Source organism: Glandiceps talaboti, chromosome 11 (assembly GCF_964340395.1).
Source record: "Glandiceps talaboti chromosome 11, keGlaTala1.1, whole genome shotgun sequence".
NCBI classification, from domain to species: Eukaryota; Metazoa; Hemichordata; class Enteropneusta; family Spengelidae; genus Glandiceps; species Glandiceps talaboti.
The window spans coordinates 14,246,259-14,270,145 of record NC_135559.1 but is presented as its reverse complement, the minus strand read 5'-3'; the positions used below and the strand labels follow the sequence as shown (position 1 = coordinate 14,270,145).

Here is a 23,887-nt window from a genome sequence, read left to right as displayed (position 1 = left end):
GGGCAGCAGTAATAAAATTTGTAAGCTTTACGCTGTGATGTATGAATTGGTATATAAACTGTCGATCAAATCTTCAACATGTAGCAGTTGTAACAAAATTTGTAAAGTTTCCTTTTATGATACATAAATTGATAGAATTGTACATGTACCTGTCAATAAAATCTTGTAGTAGTTGTAAAACAAATTTGTAAAGCTTTACTCTGTGTGATACATAAATTGATACATAACTTGCCATCCAAATTTTACAGCAGTTGTAACAATGTTTGCAAGCTTTCAATTACAATACACGAGTTCTGTCAATCAAATCTTGCAGTGGTTTTAACAAAATTTGTCTTCTAAACTTTGCATCACACGAAGACTGCATTCCTCCCCTGTCAATCAAACTTCCAACTAGTTCAGGAATACTCGAGCGTGAAATGAAATATGCTGGACAGCTTTAAAATCAAGAGTTAAATCAAGCATTCCTTAATGTTTAACAACAACGATGTCACTGCACGCAATCTAACACTTTTAGTGTTGTAACATGCCATCATTTCACTATTCTTGCTGCCAGATGTGAAAACCTGGTGGTATGTTTAACTTACTGCACACAAAAAAACGATGACATGTTTTGAGGATAACATTGCATTGTCTTTTTCCATCATCACTCATATCTGATGTTTATTTATAGCAATACATGCCATCTGCTGTGACATAACATATTCTACACACCATGAATACAAAGTAACAGGGGACCGGCAGGAAAGTGGACTTTCAAAAGTGACCTCTATATGAGCTAGGTCAAAGTTCAAAGTTGATGACCTAAATTTTTCTGTAAGACCATGAACATGGGTCATACCAAGAGAGGCTAAATGAGATGTTATCTTACCATGACAAACCTTTGCATGTCACATATTCCATGTCAAAATCAATACAATAATTTTGCTGTTAGTTCAGTCAACCACAACTATGATGCATGACTGGAGGGAAAGTCATCATACAAAATAAAGACCTTTGCTCATCTAATATTCCAGGTCAAAAGTTCATTTGTTGAAGTTAAATGTTCCAGGTCAAAGGTCATGGTTAACAGCAGTTTTACATCAATCACTGTTTTTGATACAGGTTACATTGTAAAACACATTTTATTAGGGTTTTGTACACAAAAGTATGGTATATTGTATGGCAACTACATCAGTTTTACCCCTTCCAAACCTTGTTCAAATTGTGGTAACTGCAAAAATACTGTCTACATATCTGAGAACAAAGATGACAACACTGGCTTACACTGTAAGGTAGTAAAACTTATCACAACACATGCTGTAGTAGTACAGATTCTACTAAGCACATTATGAGCATATAACAAAATTTATGTCTCAAATTAGATTACAGAATAGAACTTAGAAGTCAGTTGAGCTGTTGAATTGCTTGACATAAAACAACACATAAAAGTTTAACCAATAAATTTTGACGACTACAGAATTAATATGTAAATGATGTGGAGGGCAGTAAATGCTGTCTGAAGCCCTCTGTGCCAACATTCTGTGCTGGTAATGGTATGAAAGTTACAGATGAATCTACTTCATATCAACACATATGCTAATTCTACCTGCCAATCTCTAATAAGCCCCACCTACTTCTGACAGCTTCTAATGAATAATGCATGAGTTGAGTTCACAGTTCAAAGGTCATAAAGCAATGTTGTCAGTTTACAGATAGATATGTGTACACTTCAAAGTGATTTTACATGTCATGTATATAGTCTAAATTGTACAGGCTGTCCGGGTATAATCGACATGCCCTCCCCCCCCCCCCCCCCCCCCAATAAAATTAGTCAAAGTATTACACTTCAGATATGTTGTTTACAATTCAAATCATTAAGAACACAGGATATAATTTACCATATGATGTGCCACCCATCACCCTCCCTTCACCCCCACCCCTCACCCCTATTCGCCTTGTTCCTATAATGAAATTTGTGATACAAATTAATACATGTGATGTTTACAATTCAAACTAAAGGGACTACATAACGGATAGAATTGACTCCTCCTCCCTCCCCCACCTTCCCCCTTCTTTAAAACCAATCAACACCCATTCCATCAACCCAACTAACCCATCCCCCTACCCCTTATCCCATTCCAGCTACAGTGTAAACCATGGCAATTTACCACCTGTCTACACTATCATAAACAGTGGTGAGTGACACCCCCTGGTTAAGAACATTGTTGACCTAGAATCACATCACATTCCCAGATAAGAAAGTATCAAATACCAAAAGAACACATGATCAACAACAATTGTCCATTCATGTCTTCTATCACATTGCTAACCTTCACAGAAATTGGCATAATTTAACAACATTTTCCAATATAATTGGTATAATGCAAAACGTATATTTTGTTAGCAATCATACACACCACGTAGGCTATCACAATTACCATGGGCGCTTTTATACACGTATTTGACAATGATCAAATATCGAAATGGGGTCATGATTTTTTCATATACACACATCTACAACCAGCCCCATTCACATCTCCCCATTTCCGTACACGCAGTCTAAACAATGCTCACAACACACATCAATACTAATGATACTGACTGAATATGGATGAACGATACTGCAGCCATTTCCATCGAATTCAAGACTACCTTTCCTCTCAATAAAACCTGATCTATATCAAGTGATAACAACTTAATGAAACTATCTAGGTCAAGGTTACATGTAATTTGTCCTACATTAGGAGTCGCCATGGTAACATGTACAGTGAAGAATGTTAATATGGAGTTATCTATCATACATGTGTTTTGTAAAGAAAGAACTATAAACTTCACATTTCTCACCTACATGTACATCTTGTTCTTTCATTCTAATACATGTAGTCAAATTCTGTACCACTATTCCACTCAGCTATGAAACGACTTTTAAAAATCAATAACAATGAACTTTACAATGTACATCTTCTCATTCCTAATTTTCAATATAAATCTAACAATGAAATTTTACACCATTTACCAAGTCCTTTCAAATCTCCTATAATTATTTTCTCTCAATTTCACATCTTGCGACACTAAAATTTTCAACATCAATAGGCTAACACTAATTCACATTTTAGCCTCAAATGATTTTCCACATCAACAGCTAAAACACCAGACTTCCGGTCAAATTCACACCCTAAAATAATGAATTTTGTTGTGTGAATTTGGCTGGAAGTCTGGTTCTGGTATTTTTCACATCGTACAACTTTCTGTGAATGATTTATATAATGATTTTTTTTTTTAAATAATAGACTGGATTTAGCAAGCAGATGATTAATATTTCTGATTTGTTTATCAGAATTTCTTAACCATGAAAATTTCAAAATGTTCAATGGTTTTATTGTTATATATTTAGAAATGTCGTTGACTTACTGTGCCAGTCAGTGTGGGGAGAACCACGATTGCATTTTATTTTGGAACTGTAAGTCAGAATGGAGGAGTCATAACTGCATATTTTGGAATGTTGTTTTACTCCCGGTACTGTTCAGAATGGGGAGAACCCTAGTGATTGCCGGAAGAACTAAGGAAATTCATGAAAGATTAGGTCTGTCTATTTGACCAAAACATAAACATCACAAATACTAATTTCCCCCATACTTATACTGTCTCAGCCTTACAACCTACAGTTTCTTGTCGAGACTCTAAACTATTTCCTGGTCTTTGGCATAACAACGTCTGACATTATCCCGAAACGAAATCTACTTACGTTGTATGAGCAATATTCAATTTCTATGTAGATGTCGGAGAAATTCCTTGATCTCGTCAAACGCAAGACTTCATGAAATTACAGGCAGGCCAAGAAATTAAATTACCTGGGAGACTGCTGCTAGGCTAGGAATTAATTACATACAAGGATTTATTGAAACCAAGTACATTTAGTTTTGCTTCTAAGTACAATTTCAATGGACCAAGAATTATGTTTAACGGACTCAAATTTTATGGATATTTTACACAGGGGATAGTAAATGAGACACTTTGATTAGAAAACATACATCTGTAAGGCTAATTTATCCTTTCTGCACACATTCAAACAGTTTTTATACTTGGAGCAAATCTTTTCATGTTTTTTCCTTTTTGGAGGGGAGGGGGAAAGATGTGAAATCAGCAAATATGCTTTCAGTAAAAAGTATATATATACCGTGGACAAGCCAATTTGAACGAAAAATAATACACAGAATATATACTCTGCAGGGCTCTTGACCAATCAGAATGCGAGATTGGTGACACGTGACTTATAAGAGACTCTATATAAGTGAAATAAGCTGAGGTGAATGCTGCAACACAAACATTACGTCAATATGGTGCTGACATATTTACCCATGTACGTATCTAACTTTATTATATCAAACATTTCATTCTCCTGGATAACGATGCCATATTGTTCAGACTGATTCTACATGCATGTATATATATACAACAATCTGAATCCTAAGTTCTAGACAAACACTTTCATCTCTAAACATACTTTTGTCAAGAGAAAAAAACTACTTCAGTTGCCCACGGATACAAATTTGGCTTTCCCAAATGTTTCAGAGCATCATCTTTCTGCAATCCATGGAGTTGTGTAAATATCACAAATGAGGACCATGCCTTTATCATTTCATCATAACACTAGATGTGAATATGGATGAAATGCCCGAGGGATCTCAAACAGCTTTTAACTTTTCATCAACTCAAAATTTTTATGCTAATGTTTCTACAAATTAGTATCTTAACCTTTTCACCACCAATTGCCCCCTGGGAATGTTTGTTCTCCACCACCCCCCTCACTGACCACCAGGTGAAAGTGAGTGCTATGTAATCAGATTGATATAAAAATACTTAGAGTTGCTCATTTTTAAAAAATGAGGTATCATTTCATTGGAAAATAAATTCTCTACATCACACTTGCAAATACATGCATTCAAATTCCACAAACACAACCGAAATATGAATTAAAGTAATAAAATATGAATAAAACTAACACAAGTCGTTTATTTATTGACATATCACAAATAAACAAAATATTTATATTACAAATAAAATTCAAAATACCAACATTTATGTTCCTACAAAACTTCTCTTACTGGTTAAATTGTCAAAATTGGCGAAAATTTGGCAGAAAATGACATTTTGAGTCGTAAAAATTTGAACGAAATTAATTAACGGCTCACTAATCCGATTATGACGCAACAGACGGTGCCGCACCGGCAATGAAAGTGTCTTAAAATATCTAAAGTTGTCACCTTGATACCTTTTGAAAAGTTGGTTATTGTAAATATAATTCATTATTTAGCAGAACAACAAAAAATTATTACTCAATTTATGCCAGAAATCGGCAAAAAATGACCGTAAGTCAGTAGCATCGGCGCCAAAATCGGATGGGCAAAATGGCTTTATTTGCCGACGCACATACCGACCAACGGAAATATGCAGCCTGTAATTTGAACCCACGCCGCGGTAATGTTTTCGTCACATTGAGTTCACACAGCCATTTCCTTTCATTCATAAATGCCATCAAAGTCAAAATTAAACAGAATTTTTCATGAACAGAGCCGTTATTTACATCGCAAACGATGTTAGGGGAGACAATTTTCGGTGTGGCCATGTTGAAATTTGAATTTTACCGTTAAAAAACGCATTCAAAAATGTGATCGGAAAATCTTCAGATTGTGTGTAATCTACCTCCCACATTGTAACACTGACCAGTATAAATTGAACTTGTATGAGCATTATTCATAATTGAACATTACCACAAAGAAATATGACCAAAATAATTACTTTTGGAGCTAAATACTGGCCCCAAGGCCATAGTATGAGCGAATGCTACGGGTCAACAAGTTACGCAATTTGCCAACTTTCACTACGGCAACGGTGAATTCCCCGCCGGTAGATCACTCGGCCCTCGTGGTAGTTCTGAAGCCTAAACCGTTCCCACAACTGACCTGATGTATTCAACAATGTTTTTGAGTAAAAATTCAGTGGAAATTTCTCAGGACAGTTGTCAAAATGACATCGTAGGAGATGCTACGTGAGCCGTTAATTACTTCCGCGTTGTTGAAATTCGATCTTTCTGGCGAAAAACGCACACAAAAATTACGATCGCTCGTCTTTCCAATCGTACTAGAAAACCATCCACTAACATGTGTTCAAAATGGCAGACTATATAAACAAGGCTAATACGCATGTGTGGAACTAGTTATGGCAGCAAGTTTTGCAGCAATAGCTGCCGTTAAACGGTTTGAACGTCGTAGTAGTTGAATGACCTTTGGCGTTCCCGCTGTAGAGGGAATCGGTGGGCGCCCTAGAGCGTTCCCGCTGTAGCGGGAATCGGTGGTGAAAGGGTTAAACTAAATTGTGGAAACGATCCTTAATGAGGAAAAAAAACAGTGGAATCAGCGACGGATAATTACTCTTCCAAATGCTTTGATTTCTGTGTTGAATGTATAGCTTTCTATGGTCTATTACAATGGAATGTTTTCATACACTGTCTAATTACCGCAATCATTTTCTAGACCAAACGACCAGAATAATGTCTAATATTTCCCTCAGCCGCCTCCAGTGACTAACAATTTCATTATGCGATATAATCACACATACCGACAGAGCCACATCAATGGAATTATATCGTATCGTTTATTCATATTCGCAATGTTCTTTGTGTTCATTTCTTTCACGTAGGTCACGTACACAGTGAGACACTTTAATCTATGCTCTATAAAGCAAATGATAGTGTCTGGTGACTGCAACACAAATGATAGTGTCTGGTGACTGCAACACAAATGACACTATCTAGCTATTTATTCGTAGCGCTTGGACTGCAGTGACAATCAGAAAAGTAGTGATGCTGTGAGATCATAATTCAACTCGGCAAGTTTAGTCAGTTGAGAAGCAAATCACAGAGCATCCAACAGAGCCTATCATAAGGGGAAATGTGACAAAAATTTTAGTGCAGTGTAGCTACAGTAGAATTCAAAGCAAAGTTTAGCTTCGACTTGTGAAATAACCGACACTCCAACCAAGTCTTCCAAGCAGAAATGTGAAAATAATATCAATACCTCAAGAATCAACCAAATTTTTTTTAGCTAAATGCAATTGCAACCAACAGAACAGAACAGTTCAACTGTATAACACACAAGAAATACGTGAACACAATTTTAGTAAGTTAGAAATGCAACAGAGCGAAGTTTAGCTTTAACCAAGAAAGTCAATCTCTTGTATGGAGAGAAATGTACAAAAAATATTTCAGGATCAATAGAAAATGAATCTAACAAATTTTAGGTTTACAGTTGGGGAACTGCCCCCGGGGGCTACATGTGCCGCCCTTTGGGGTGCATTTTCTAGCCCTTTTGGTCTAAAATGGGGTGTGTTTTTTCGAGTTGAAGAGTCTAAAATGGGGCCCACTTTCCATTATTTTTTATTTTGCTTGGTCTAAAATGTGGTCCACTGTCCTTACCAAATCGTAATTGCCATTAATTGCCCCAAAATGTTGCCTCCTAAGGAAAATGTAGTTAGGTCTAAACTTTCATCATTCAGAAACTTGTAATGGTCTAAAATGGGGTCTTGATTTTTGGTCAAAGTGGGTCTAAAATGGGGCCTGGGGTTTCCAGTACTGGCCACACACCCCTACCAGAGTTGGCCACTGGTACCTCCCCCGGGAACTACCCATAGCATAAGACAATGTATCTCGCCCAAAATAAAGTGAACATACCTCGGCCTACCACAGAATATGGGGAAAGAAATGTTATATGTATCTACATGAACGAACTGTTCTATTTTCTCATATGCATCTCTGTAGATGGCTATTAAATACAAATGTAATATATTATTTTCAGTTTAAAAATAATTTAGGTCAAATTGTCTATTTTTCCAGGGTTATCCACCCTATAATTGCTTGCACACAATAGAATGTATTCAAATAAAAATGTACTCTTTTGTGAGGTAAATTTCCTGTACTTTTATTATCTGTTGATTCAAGTTAACTATGTAGTCTGTCACTTTCTGCCGATCGCGATATTGCAGTTTTTCAGAAAAGAACATTTCCTACGGCACAAAAACATCAAATCCATTGTATACAAATAATACATCCTGAAAATACAATCACTCTCGTATATAATTCATAAACACAAAAAACTTTTGTAAAAAAAAAAGCAGGAAACATTCAATCATCAACGATACATGTTTTTGTATATGTAGTACAGTTTTATGTTAACATTCCCCAATTTATTGACAAACCCAGTCCTTGTTTTACAGTCTTCACCACTAAAAGCCATAAAACATAATGAAACTTCCTTTTTCCTCTAATGATGTGTTCATGCTGAATGCCTCGGGTTAACGCTAGCAAATATGACAAAACAGTGCACTTTCTATTATTAACAGACGTGAAACCTCACAATTCATAACTGTCAAATACTTTGATACATTCCTAGTTTCTTAGTCTAGTCCCTATACGGTATCATTACGATTTACACCTCCACTCACAGTATAGTCAAAGTCGTTACTCTAGGAGTCCTGACATGCAAGAGATGCAGTTTAAAATTCATCCACAGCCACCCACACACTCATTAACATCATGTCTTTGTTAATCAATCACAAAATTCTAACCAATAACACAGTCTCTCATAAAGTTAGTGTTTATTGGGGCAGTTATGCAATGTCCAAATACTGTATATTTGTCAGCTCAGTACATACACTGTTTATACCATTACAACAGTTGGGGTTCACTGATTGGATGAACAACTTTTTGTGCTGATTGAGGGACTTTGACCAGATGTGGTGTAGAGACCACGTTGCATCCAGACTATCGTTTCTTGACTGACGGTCCATCAGGAACTAGACTAGTCATACATTAAATTGTCATAGCGCGTACACACATGTCACTACAAAGTAAGCAATATACGATTATCAAATGTTAGTATGTTGCAAGCTGTGCGTCAGTGCTACAGCAAATTGGCATACAGCTTATTAGCATATCTGAAAACCAACATCTGGTTCTAATTATCATATCTGTGAACCAACACCTGGATGTGACAAGATCGTCTTGGGACAATCATAACGAGGTCTTATACCACCTCAGGTAGTTGCTTTCAGTAAGTCACGCACTGATAACACTTCCAATTAAAGGTTGACGTAACGTAAATACCGTTATTCTGAAATCCTTGTAGGCACGTTTAATTGATTGCCATTTAATATAACATCTGTCAACGACAGGGAGAAGATGAAAATGCTACTACAACATGATCAGAAACAAGTACATTTATCCAACCCAATCTACATCACATTTCAATGACAAGGTGGCAGAACAATTTACTTGGATTCAGCATACTAACAGTTTTGGTGACTACTGATGCAAATTTCTTATAAATTGATTTTGGAAAACAATGGCTTGTGTTACAGTTGACTGTACGATAAACATTGTATCGTTCCCCATCATCAGCCTGCTCTTTCCAAATGTACGATTCAGCAGCACAACACATTTTATCTTACAGACTACAGTAACACTGCAGTATGCCCTCTAAGCCAATTTGATGCACCACTGATGCACACAATTTCAAGTGACGCACCAAAATTTGGTGTTCCCCCATCTCTTACTATGTGGTGGCTCACAAGAAATCCCAGTTTTTCTCATTTTGACTCGCAACAAACAAAATTTGGCTATCGTTAGAGGGCACACTGGGTAACAGTAACATGGTGAGTTGAGCTCACATTGTCCAAGACCCAGCATTACTGTAAGTAGGGAATACTAATAGAAAACTAAGTTTGAATTTCAGTAATTATTTTGTGTTTTATCCAGATACTGTAAAAACTTGCTATGTATAACTTTTTTACTCCAATAAAAAATCTTTTAAATACAAAAAAAAAACAGTAACATGGTCCAAATTTTCAAGAGTCGACACTGCTTCAACATATATTATTCACATATGCAGTGATATAGTATGGGTGCACAGCTGGTCTCCATACGGTTCATTCAAGTCCAAATAATTGACATGCACCAAATAATCAAGACACAGTGTGACCTGCAGCAGCTACTGTAATGATTCATTCATGTATCCCAGCTAACTATACAGAAATAAAACATCTGGACAAGGAAAACTACCCTTCCAGATCACCACGTTCAGACACACACGTATCCGGAAGCTCCGGGTCATTTTCCCTTCCTGATAATAGATTTCCCATACACCATGTCGAATCCAAATGACAGAAACTTTTCTAGTACTAGTAGTAATGCATGTATTTTAAGCGGGCAGCTTGTAGGTAAAATTTCCTGCAAGTACCCTGAGATGTTCATCAGAGTTCTTCCAAAATTAGAATTAAACATAACAAACTGTGAACTTCACAATAAACAAATGTATCATATTTGTTATTACCAACATTCCAGAACTGTTGATATTTTTCGTTTAGGATGGACTGGTACAGCATGTCCATGTAGGTACAATTTTGCCTTAGATCTCTGAATGTTCACCTTAAGTTCACTCCAAAATTACTGATTATCCTATTTCTACTGAGATGGGAAAGGGGGGATTTGTTTGTACACAAAAAACAACAAGTCGAGAGAAACAGGATTATATATTATTATTATTCAATTCAAGAAACTTCATAAACTTTACCAAATTCTGAGTTTCTGCAAATTTTGACCAAATTCCAAAGTTAAGTCGTCAAAAAATGCTACACACAATGTACAGACAAACACCAATGCATTTTTTGTCAATCTTAGCAAAAACAGAGACATTTTGTGGGCAAACCCTGAGGACAGTCTCCCCTCTTATTATCACATGCTTACCTTCCATTCTCTGTCATTTTGGACAGTTTCTGCAGTCATCAGGGGAGGACAAAAGAGGCTCTGTTTTCCTTTTCCTTGAGCATTTTCACATTCTGTGTTCTGCCATCTTTTGTCCATTAAAATGTCTTGACCTTGGCTAATCCTCTGAAGACCTAAGCCTATAGTACATAATTATAATCTACTTCATTCAAATTCAGGACAGGGTCCTCCTAATGTATTGTGTCCAAAATGATGCAATTAATCTTCCCGTAAATTTATTACAGTTTAGAAAAACTTGTTTGAAGACGACTCAAAATGCATTTAAAGTCATAAAGTGTGTAATGACATAGTTTCGAAAGTAATTTACTATATACTAAAAATCACCATTACCCCAGAGACAAAACTTGTTCAGAGACACAAAGTGCATCTGAAGATGCAAAGCAGCCATAACATAGTTTATCCAAAGAGATTTAATAATTTTTAAAATAAATTTAGTCTAAAATTGCCACTACCCGAAAGACAAAACATAATTTGTCCAAAAAGATGTGAATAATTTCATTACTGTTGAAAATTATCAATCTATATTACTCAGGAGACAAAACTAGTTTGAAGACTAAGCATCCCCTTGGACAGTTTGTTCAAAGAGCAGCGATAATTCTTTCTGTAAATTTATTTAGCCCAATCACTGTTACTGGAGACAAAAACTTGTTTGAAGATACAAAGTGCATTTAAGGAGACACTTTCAAAGACACAAAGAGTTCCCTATGATGTAGTTTTTCCAAAGATGCAATAATTCTTGGAGTTATTATCCAGCCTAGAATCACCATTACTCTGGAGATAAAACTTGTTTGAAGATGCAAAGTGGACTGAAAACCCTCATTTATTTTAATTTTATCTGACAAAGATGGTAGAAACAGGACGTCAGTAAATCTGCAGTGTTTTTGCTAAGGTGTGGGAATCCCGGTAATAGATAGTCACAGGGGTAGATTTGGTCAAACTGGCACAGTTCCCATACATTATAATTTTAGTGGGGAACCCCGGTAAAATGACTGGGGAACTCACATAAGTTTTACCTACTTACCACCCTTAACAAAAACACTGGTAGGGAACCATGGTAAAATGACAGAGGAACTCATGTAAGTTTTACCCACTTACCACCCATAACAAAAACACTGATGGGGAACCCTGGTAAAATGACTGGGTAACTCAGGTAAGTTTTACCTACTTACCGCCTTAACAAAAACACTGATGGGGAACCCTGGTAAAATGACTGGGTAACTCAGGTAAGTTTTACCTACTTACCGCCTTAACAAAAACACTGATGGGGAACCATGGTAAAATGACTGGGTAACTCAGATAAGTTTTACCTACTTACCGCCTTAACAAAAACACTGGTAGGGAACCATGGTAAAATGACTGGGTAACTCAGGTAAGTTCTACCTACTAAAACACTGATCTGGTCTGAAAATGCACCCACTGTGACCTTGGTTGAACTGCTGTTGGTAATACATCACAAACCATGACATTTCCCATTTACTGATAATCCATGTCAAATCTGAGCTACAACTAAATCACTGATTTTGTCAGCAATATACAGAGAGAGATTGAAGGTGATGTCAATGGAAAAATGGAAGCATAGCAGCTAGTGTACCCTGCAAGACAATATGAAATGCCACCGAGTCTGACACATAGCAATTTCTTATGACCCAGAAAATTTGGTTTCCCTACATTGTAAATCTTACTGTCTGGTGGCTCAGAACAACACATTTTGTCTTCCATTAGAGGCCAGACATCAAATTAAAGGTAAAAACATCAATATTTAAAATACTAGCTGCTACAGACTAGTACAGTTGAGTTGCAACCTGTGATTCTTATGCATTGTTTATATGATATGAATTTTGTTGTGTTTGCACCTACCATCTACACAGAGACAACAAAAACACACATGGATCGCTTTGAAAACGAGCCATCTTCATTTGAAAACAGTGTCTATGTAAACACATGTGAAAATGGTAAGATTGAAAAAAAAAAAGTCATGTATATGACCAAAACTGAAAAATTCAAAAACACACATATTTGACCTCAGGAGTAACCCTTTGATCACAAACTAATGCACTGACCCTATACCATGTATACGGCTAGATCATAGGAAGACAAGGGGCTAGCAACTACCATTTTTAGGGTAACATCTAACATGTTATACCTACACTTCTGATAGAATAGAGTTGACTCATCCCTGCAGTTCTACGCATACAATATGCTATATGATATGGAGAGAAAATTGCAAGGGATGACAGCCACTATAGCTTACTAGTACACTTATACATGGACCTAGCTAATGACGTCATCACTGTCACACTGATCACAGATCATGGTTATTTTTGAAGTGGCAAAAGAATATACTCCACTCACACCTACATGTAGTGTAGTACTAAGAGTACAACAATTTCAAACGATGTACAGGTAAAAATGTGGGTGAAGACACTAGGAGATTAGCCGCCATCTTTTCCAATACATTATCAATATTGTGTATCCAAAAATATCTACTTGAGAATGTGCCAAGGTACAAACTAGTTGAACATTATTTTTTGTACTTGAAATTATTTCCTGCAATTATTTCAATGCTGATGTAACACAGCGAGCAACTGATTTGCAGTACGTGATTCTAACGCGACAACAATGAGCAAAATTTCACAAAAAGTCTTGCTACAAAATCTGTACGCTGTGTACGACAACATTTCTAAAATCCAATCTTCAAAGTAGAGGTAATGAGACAATTTTGAAATGTCATGCGGAAACGTGAAGCCACACAACCCATGTAATCTTACAACGACAACATTTCTAGTCACGATGGTAACATGAATGTGTATGGGTTTTAACAAACTAACATTGATAACACAAGACTTCATTCAAAGTTCAGACATATATACACATATTGCCATCAGTAATGAGTTTTTGCTATGAGGAAGGAAATAATCATGGGTACGGTAAAATACAAGAATTCTTAACAAGATTTATATTGTACAGTGTACGTACATGCAAACAAAATTGGGGAAAATTTTTAGACTAAATTCACGATAATTTATTCATATGTAGAAATTTTGTACGAACACAACTTGACTTTCTGGCTATTTTGGTGATGAGGTAATCTTTCATATATTGAGGAGATTGAATGTATCAATATCATACTTTAGACAACCTGTCAAGGTATGCACACCTTCCAAACTAGTTCTAAAACGACTTCCTTAGTTTTCCCTTGAAGTTCTACATTTGTACTTAACACGGCTTTTAAGAAATCTTCTCTGTGTGACCATGCAAATACAAACGGTGCAAATTTCATTTTCACTATGGAAACATGAATGGTGAACCATTCTATCATTCTAAACATTGTATTTTCTTTTTAGAATCATTGATGCAACACTTTCTTTTTCCTATGTACCTACATGTACATAGGGCTGATTAACATTTTTTTTTAAATTCTTTTTAGACAAAACTTAAGACTCGAAGGTCTGTACTAAACTCCATTGAAAGTTTACCCAGGGTAGCTTTTTCTTGATGGTTACTAACTAATTTATGTCACATCTGCAAATCCACTTTATAAATTATTAGCGCTGGATAAATTATGTATCTAGGTTTCACCATGCATCAAATAACGAGAAATTACTAACAACAGAACACTTGTGTACTCTCCATATGCCACCCCTTTCAGTAAACATCTAAATATCATCCACATTAGACAAACAATAAATTCTCGCAATTTCAGATAAACTTTTCTAAAACATGTTGTTTTTTTCTGAGATTATCCATTCAGCTAGTAAAACTCTAAAAGAACTGTTGTTACAAATTACAATTATGTGGATGGGATAGGTAGGGTATTCCTTAACAAAATAGGATTAATATCAATTAGTGACATATCGGTAGTTTTAATCACTTGTAAGAAATTATACAATAGGTTAGAATAGACTACTCTACAATGTAAACAACAGTAAGTTGGTAATACATTTTGCATTATCAGGGATGTGTACCAACATTATTAATATTATAAGGTACAGCAAATCTATGCAGAATTTACTTAATCCCTCCCGCTCCTCCCCTCAACAATTTCAACAAAATTATGGTACATACGGCTTATTCTCCTACATAGATTTTCCTTAACCCCCTCTCCCCCCCTCCCCCAACAATTTCCAAGTACATATACAATGTAGCTTATTCTTATTCCCCCTCCCCCTCTCCCTCACAAGGGTTTCCAAAACATTAAATACTTCATCAGGGATCTCGATAAAACTTATTTTTAAAGATATTGAAATCTATTCATGTTTTACCAAATTCATCCCCCCCCCTCCCCTTACTGAGATGAAGTACCCATACCTTAGCAAAAACACTGAAAAGAGAAGCATGGTGTACACATTTCTATTCCTTTCACTATCTTCCATATGCTTATTTATAATTTATGGCACAGTATGTATAGCATTGATGAAGACACATACTTTCACCAAAAAAATTTCTGCTAACATTTTCATTTTAATGGATAAAGCACACTCAGAGAAAATAAATTCTGAGTGTGTGTCTACCGACATTGTACGTGTACGTGTCATTTCCTGACAAATAAATACTTTGAACTTCAGGTGACCTTTGGTTATGCATTGTAAAACTAGTCACCGTGCATTGTGCATTCTTTCTACCACTAACAGACTGCATACACTTTCAAAACCTCTATAGAAACGACTACCGCAAAATACTACAAAACACACATCAATGAATTTCAACAAAATCTTCTCTTTTTTTGGAAATGTAATTGTGAATCTTGTGTGTTATTTGATTTGTTGGTTTTTTTTTCTCTCAAAAGGGAGATAATCACGTCTCCTTACAAGGAGATGAATGGTCTACCTTTGTTTCCATCGCAAAATCTAAAAGCAAAGCACTTAGTCTATATTTACACTTCTGAAGAAGCGTTTATATAATGGCGTAGTGCAAAAAAAATATGGTAGAATTCTGAATTTGCAACATGCTTAATTTTCATTGAAGTAGTCGACATTGCACTTATAATGAAGCATTTATATAATGATGCAGCGCAATCAAATACGGTGGGATTTTGAACTGCCAACATGTTTAATTTTCATCAAAATGCCTTAACGGTCAACACAATTTGTACTTGAAGTGAAGTATTCATGTATCTGTGCAACAAAATATGATGGAATTTCCAGCAAGTTTAATTAAATTTTCACTGAAATAGTCAACATCGCACTTATTCGTGTAATGATGTACTGCAAACAAAATATGGTGGAATTCTCAACTTCCAACATGTTAATTTTCCCCAAAATGATCGATATTGTGCTTATACTGTTCAAAGCATTCATATATACATGTATGTAATGATGAATAAAATACAGTGATTTTTAAACTTACTAGTTAATATTCACTAAGTTAAAGGGTCTGCATTGCATTTGTACTCAAAAATCAACTTCTGCTGACAAAGAACATACATGTACCGGTATATTAAACTCAACATGGGACTTCAACTTCAGCAATTTTTTTTCTCTCTGGTACATACATCCTAACATGTATGAATATAAATTTATTGTAGTTTTTTTTTTTTCAACTGAAACTCTGGAAGAGAGAAATTGTCTGAATCACCCCTCAAGTATATTGTATGTAAACAGAGTAAGCTAATGGGTAAATAGAAGACCCATTCTGGAATTGCCAGCGATAACGCTGATGTAAACATTCAAACTAGATCGTGCTTTGAAAGTATTGTGCATACAGTAAGCTCTCAAAACTAACAAATGAACGTATATAAACAGTCACAAATCCATTCTAGGATTGCCAGCGATAACATAGATGTAAACATTCAAACTAGATGCTTAAATATTCCAGATATACATACAGTTAAGCTCTCAAAACGAACAAATCAAAGGATGTAAACGGTCATGAAATCCATTCTAGGATTGCCAGTGATAACATTGATGTAAACATTCAAACTACATGTACAATGTAGCTGCATAAATATACAAGTATGTATGTACAAATGTACATGTACAAATGTACAGTAAGTTCTCAAAACGAACATAAACGGTTGTGAAGTCCATTCTGTGATTGCCAGTGATAACACTGATGTAAACAAACCAACTAAAATGCTTCTTTTTTTTGTGATGAAATAATCTGCTGCACAGCAGTACTTCAGTTGTCAAATGTACACAGCAGTCTACAATACCATACTGATTGTATACAATACGTCTTGTATTGGAGGAGGAGTGACAATAAATGCCACTTGTAAAAGAAAGAAACACGTGTCCACAGAAAATCAGAAATGCCTCATTGACATTCCATTCCAGACTTGTAATGGAATGGGGACTCGACCCTGGACGACTTGACCCCTATCACATGTACTGTTATTACAACCACTGTTTTTCATTTTATTTTCATTTTAACCGCTTTCCCTGAATATCTCCCTCAATGAATTATATGCATCAGAGTACAGGGTCTCTTTCATAATTCTCTTTAGTATATAGAATATGGCAATATACTTGAACGCTCATAAACGAAACCATTATTAGCATTACCAACAACAGTGTACCTAATATTGATATGATCAGCATGCCACCTTGAAAGATGGCCGCCGAACAGATCACAAGTTCTTGTACCCAAAGAGTGTTTCTCTTTTTTTTTATTTGGCAACTATCCGTAGAAATGAGGATTTTTTGGTAAAATTTCTATTCCCATATATTGTGCAATAAAGTAGTGTGCCCCCTTTAAAAAGATGGCCGCCAAACAGTACAAGGAACAGGGGGTTCTTGCCACTTGTAAATAACAAACCAGTGTTTTCACTCCAGTTTGGCAACGATCAAAAAATATCAGTGAATTACAGTTTTCTGTAAAAAAAATTTTTCACTGTATTGGGTATTTATGCCAGTGTTTTCGCTTCAGCTTGGAAACTACAGTATATCATACTATCAGCATGAATGGGTAATTTATTTGTCAAACATTTCTTCCCACGGATTGCGTCATGGTTTTATGAGCTAACGCTGATCAAATGACAAGACCAACCTGCTTATTTTACCTGCTTACAACCCCTTACAAAAACAGCAACTCTGTGACATATGGCTAATACGGCACCCTGCTCCATCAATCCTATGCTATCTTTTCATATATCTATTTCTAGGATACACAAATACCCTGTCTCCTGTTAATCAAATATCCATGAATCTATCATTCCAATTTCAGTCAAATAAAAATAAATTGAATGCTTTTTATTGCTCATATGATAAAATTACATCTAAAATTGATGTATTTATTTACAATTGATTGGTCTAGCCAGTCTTTTGTTGAGTACCATATTAAATTTTATCTCATTGCATGTTATGAGAATATCATTTCATCTCTCACCAGCAAAGTGTACTCTAGCCACAAAACAATTAATTTTTCATTTTCGCTGCTTCATTTTTTATTCATACATTCTAATCAAAATCCATATCTGATCTACATTACATATATTATTTTATTAATTCATTTATAGATTCATTAGAATCAAACCTGGTGACCACAACATAACTTGTATCCTATTTTGTCCGAAAGAATTTGTCTTTACAAAACAAAACGCATAATTTTTTGGGGAAAGCATATTTCGACAACAGAATCAAGAATAATATTTATTTCACTACCATATATTTTTAACAAAGGATACAAACTGCTGTAACTGATCATATTAAGAGAAATGCTTTGATGTTTATAAAATCATGATTTTACTAACAAATTGTATGTTATAGTATCACATCTTTGGGGACAGCCATTTTGAAAATATCAAACTCGTTTATGACCTCGATTACATTGTATGTTATAGGTTTCAAACATATTTGAACTTGAAGCAACCAAAATGTTCTACTTATTTCAAAACATGTAAACAAAATTAGACCTGAATGCATTTGTTATTTAAATTTGTAGAAGATTTGCTCTTCTGTCAACATTTTAACAAAATACAGACACAGTAAACAGAGCATTTTGTAAACATTAGCGATGGCTTTTTCCACTCGGAGTCAAAACCTGTGCAGTGCTTCAAAATTTTGAGTTTCTCCCCCTGGTTAGAATAGAAGGTTCCATACTTTGATTTATAGAAAACAAAAATAAACATTCTTATACTAATACATTTACTTTTATGAAAATTATCATAGACTTCACCATTATTTTTGAGGGGGCAAACAAGATGTCACTAAATAATATGACTTGGCTTTGAAATATGACACTCATACAGACTAAAATAGTACAAAAATGCCAGCATTAATATTTAACTTTAACGTCACTAATTTTATATGAAACCTGACTATTAGCGCACTCTGTCAATAGATAAGGTTTCAATCTTGGTATATACACACTCACAGAAATTCCTGGATCAATTACTAAGCAACACATTCCCTGGAAAATATCCAGGAATGGCTTTCCAGTGGAGTTGGAAGTGACAAGAAGTGTTCTGACAGCACAAGCATGGATAATATGAACCAAAACTAGAAGGTTTTCACCACATGAAAAAATTCACTGAGAAATTGCCATTTTTAATCCAAGCAACTAAAATATGAAAGACCACACATTTATTGCGTAAATCATCCCTGTTTCTCATGACATGTATGTATACGAGCAATTGATTTAAACGTTTCTATATTCATTCACTTTCTCACCAGCTGACAAGCATCGACATACACCACAGCCTCTGAGTCTTTTACAGCACCGTCCAAGACGCACCCAGAGGCCATGGTCGTGGAAATATAACAGCTCTGGTTTGCGAGAATGGATGACATGCAAAACTTTATCGACATTGTATACACCTTGCTTTAGACTGTCAACAGTCGTGTTGACTTTTTTGTATTTAATCTTAATACTATTTTTGTTGATGAAATAGAATTAAGATGTGGTCTGCGATGTACATTGTACATTCGATGAAGTCAAGACGACATCCAATTATAGTTCTGTGTTCGAATGCGCAATGAGTAGCATGCGTTCTGTATAGAATGTACACTTTACATTCTGATTATTATATCGCATGTTATACATTTGTAGGTTATGTATGTGCACACAATTATTAAATAAACAAATAAATATTTCAGAGGGTTTTTTTTTTTAGGAATACAACAAAATATAATCCATGTCTGAATATAGACTAACCTTGCTTGTGTGATTGAATTTATACTTAGACAAAGATAGTGTGATGCATGAAAATTATAACATGGAAAATGGGGGAAATTCTCTAAAAACTCTAAAATTCTCCAATATTTTTTGTACCCACTCCAGAAGAGATCCACAGTTCGTACAACTTTCACCCCTTGTCAGTTTATGCCACTTTCTGTCCCCTCAAGTTGCAGCAACATTTTGAATTTGGCTACTCCTTTTCACCATAATTATTACCTATCACTAGACCTACAAATACATTTTATTTTCTGCTCCAAAAACAAACTATTTTATTTTCTATAATTTTTTTTCCATTCTTCAACTTCATTTTAAACCAAACTGACAGTATCAATCCTAATTCATGAATAAATGTCAAAAATTTTGGACCAAAAGTTACAAGTTGTATCAAATATTTCATCATATGTAAGTTTACATAAACTTCATACACAGTCTCAAGATGTAAGGTTTTCCACATTCAGTAGTGTATTCCATCTACTGAAATGAGAACCAACCAACCACTCCAACCTAGTGTCTCATCACCATAAACAACAGCCTATTTAACAGCACCATCCAAGAAGCATGCCCACCACAGCTTGTTATCTCGCAGTGTCGTACAAGAACTATCAGCCCTGGTTTGCAAGAATTCTCTAACCTACACAAAAGATGCCTGAGGGCCTCAATGCAAATATGAGTTTTGTTTACTTTAGCACTGTAACACTTATTTCAGGGACCATGAATAAATACATTAAATTATCATTATTATTATTATCATTATAAAAATATTACAAGATTTTAGTTTTTCTACAACTTTTTGACAAATCCAAACCTTATTTTGGACAATTATCAGTGATATTGTGTTTACAAATTCATTATTATTAGAATGCTTAGATAAAAGTGACCATGTTCTGAATTCACAATATCTTTCACAAGACGTGTGAGTCTCGACTAATAACACATGTCTAGGAAATCGGGGTCAATGTCACATGACCTGTGACAGTGTTCTACTATAGTATGTATATATGTACATGTGTATACTGCTGAACCTACAGTACATCTGGCGTTATCCCCATATAAGGATTAACCCACCATTTTGTCAAAATGTACATAAAAACAAAGGAAAACGTAGCAGAAACACTCTTTTTTTTTCATAACCACATATTATTACAATCACCAATCCTACTGAGATAATTCCTAAGTGATTTTTAGGTCATCTTCGAAGTCTACCTCTTTAGTAGGGACAACTCCATAGTAATGAGGTCAGATCAATTCTACCCAGAGATCAATGCAGTAAATAACCTTCCCTCCTGTCCTTTCCCTTACAAATCTTAAGTTTGCTGCATTTAATGGAATCATAAAAGTTGATTTTCAAACACTTTCTCACCATTGTCTCCCTGTGTCTTCAGAATACCTATTCGTTGGTAAGTAATAAGTAGATTTTATGTAGTGGCTTTTCAATTGAAGTTTTATTCCTGAAGGTCACCGGGCCATTACAGTTTGAAATAAATCAAATAAAACACACATCCAAACACAATGTGTGGTTGGACCCCCCACCCCTTCACCCGCTATAAAACCAGGTACACTCAGGCCTTCAAGCACCCCATTGAGGACTTAATTAGATGAATTTTAATAAGTCCTTTTTTTGGACTCACTGATGTCTTGCAATACCTGTACTACAATTGTATAGGTGGTTAGGGGTCAGTTTGCAGGGACCTGATACCTAAAATCTAAAAATATCCCCTGCAATAATAAATCAGCTAAACAATACACTTTTCCTATAACATTGCATAACCTTTTTTACACTCACAATGGTTCTTTCAGATGGAATATAACTGTAGCATATGAGTACCATGAACTACATCTCACTTCAAAAAATGTTGTGATTTTTCGTTAATCTCAACTGAATAGCAGTACTTTGTAAAAGTATACAAGGTAGGTTATGTTGCACTTTTTTTACAAGTAATTTTATTTCTGATGTAATGTAGTTTATGCTTCTTGTCTTGAAAATAAATTAGCACTTCCTCTTTTTCACAATCTGAAATTGATAACTCCTTATATTTGCAATTTTGCTAAACAAGCTGTTTCCTCTTTCCTAACCGAAACAAACAAAACTGCATTACATTCTGGAAATTTTAGAATGATATCAAATCGTTGTGTTAACATTAAACATATCTGGCAACAGAAGTTCCTGTTAGTGTTAGCTTCCGTCTGCATATCACATATCAGTTCACCAGTGGATTCCCCTACGCCACACACATGCACTCTGAACATTGTAACACCCACAACGGTTGCTGGACCACGGTTGATCTATTTTTGTATAACGTTGTATCTTTTCACAGATTGGTGTAAATTAGGCAGATCGGGCTATGCATAATTTATAATTTACACTGTCACAATTGAAAAGCATCAAGTACCGACCCCTTCAGTGCATTTTCGCCTTTACACCAATGTGAAACTTGAGTACTTCCAAAGCGGCGCCATTCATTACAAAGGCTCCTCTATTAACCGGAAGTTACGATACACCATCATCAAAATTACGGTCAAACAGGTTCTGCAATGCTGATTTCTAAACACAATAGCTTACCTGTATTTCAAAAGTTTGCGTTTGATCATCCAGTAAAAGGACTCTAACGGCTACCAATTTACCCCTCTTGCGCAGCTGTTCTCTCCGTGGGGACGAATGGTCGGATTTTGTTGGGCTTGACGGCGCTGGAGATGCCGTCGTTGAAGGGTCATCACCGTCACTAAACTGATCCCGACTGCTGAAATCCGTGTGGTTTGCTGAGTGCAGAGTCGAAGTTGGCGACCCATGGCTGCTAACTGGTGCCGGGTATGAGTGTCCTTCCTGCACGTATTCGTTCATTTTTAATCCTTAATTTATCACGCTTACATTCGTAAGGTTTTCATACAGCCTTGCCTGGAATAGTGAAATTAAATCGTCGTTTTAGGACCGTGTGGTTATGCAGAAGTAGAATGCTAACACTAGTCTAGCTGTCGACATGTTGTGTACACCCAGCCAAATCGTATCATCATTACTAACGATGGTGACACTGAACGTCGAGTCAATCAGTACAGAACAAACATTCCCAGCTCACGTCCCTGGTTAGTTCATCAAACTTGTTGAGACTGTTGTACTGTTATATAAACTATGGAAGACCTTCGGAAGTTACTTTGTCGAGATGCAAACTCCTCTTTCATAAAGTCCCCGTGTGTTGTTTATGTTCGAGCTGAACTCGTAAATTGATCAGTGTGATGGACACGCTTATGAAGTGGAGTCCTCGCCACTGCCCTCACTGTTAATGCAAAGTTTGCACGAGATCTGGAGATTTCTTCTGCAGAAATCATCATGGAACTGCTTAAGACACTAATAAACAAAACTTACCTGTTTAGAAATCCATATATTTTAGAGTCATGGGTCAAAATCGAGCGGGAACGTTGGCAAATAATACCTACACGCGATCCTACAAACGTTCGTCCCGGCTACTAACAGACGGAGCAATGAATGTAACTGCTGTTCCATTTAATACTCATCCTCCCGCCAACAAATCATTCTGCAACAAAACTAATAATGATACAAGCATATTTTAATCACAATTTGTTCGATCTTAAATTATAAATTACAGATAAAAAATAGTTTTCAGGGAGAACACCTCGAAAGCTGGAATTCTGACAATCTCGAATACGTGCGTCCACGTTATGCGAATTAGACAACTAGGTATATTCGAGGGAGTGTAAACAGTAGGAGTCACAACAATCCATGCGCCATACAAAGCATGAAAAATTTACATACGTTTGTTGTGATTGGCATATTTCGGGAAACCCCACCCCAACGTGCACACTGATCAACGTACAGGAAGAAGTGGGCAATATCAATATCGTACAGGTACTCGCATGGTTATCACATACTAGTAAACCCCCGCATAATGACCAACCAAATCAGAATGGCACTGAAACTCGAGATCAGACGGCGTCGATATCAGA

General features: G+C 35.8%; 1 protein-coding gene across 4 annotated transcripts in view; it reads right to left on the bottom strand.

Moving 5' to 3' along the window:
- Positions 1–23,401, bottom strand: part of LOC144442360 (FERM, ARHGEF and pleckstrin domain-containing protein 2-like) — a 107,879-nt gene extending 84,478 nt beyond the window's left edge. For all 4 annotated transcript variants that reach the window (XM_078131683.1, XM_078131684.1, XM_078131685.1 and 1 more), the window contains exons 1-2: positions 23,289–23,401; positions 22,491–22,823 (exon numbers count right to left, since the gene is read on the bottom strand). In XM_078131683.1, the coding sequence (XP_077987809.1) occupies positions 22,491–22,769 (279 nt within the window). In that variant the 5' untranslated portion in view covers positions 22,770–22,823; positions 23,289–23,401. The remainder of the gene's footprint in view (positions 1–22,490; positions 22,824–23,288) is intronic.
- Between the last annotated feature and the right edge of the window lie 486 nt (positions 23,402–23,887).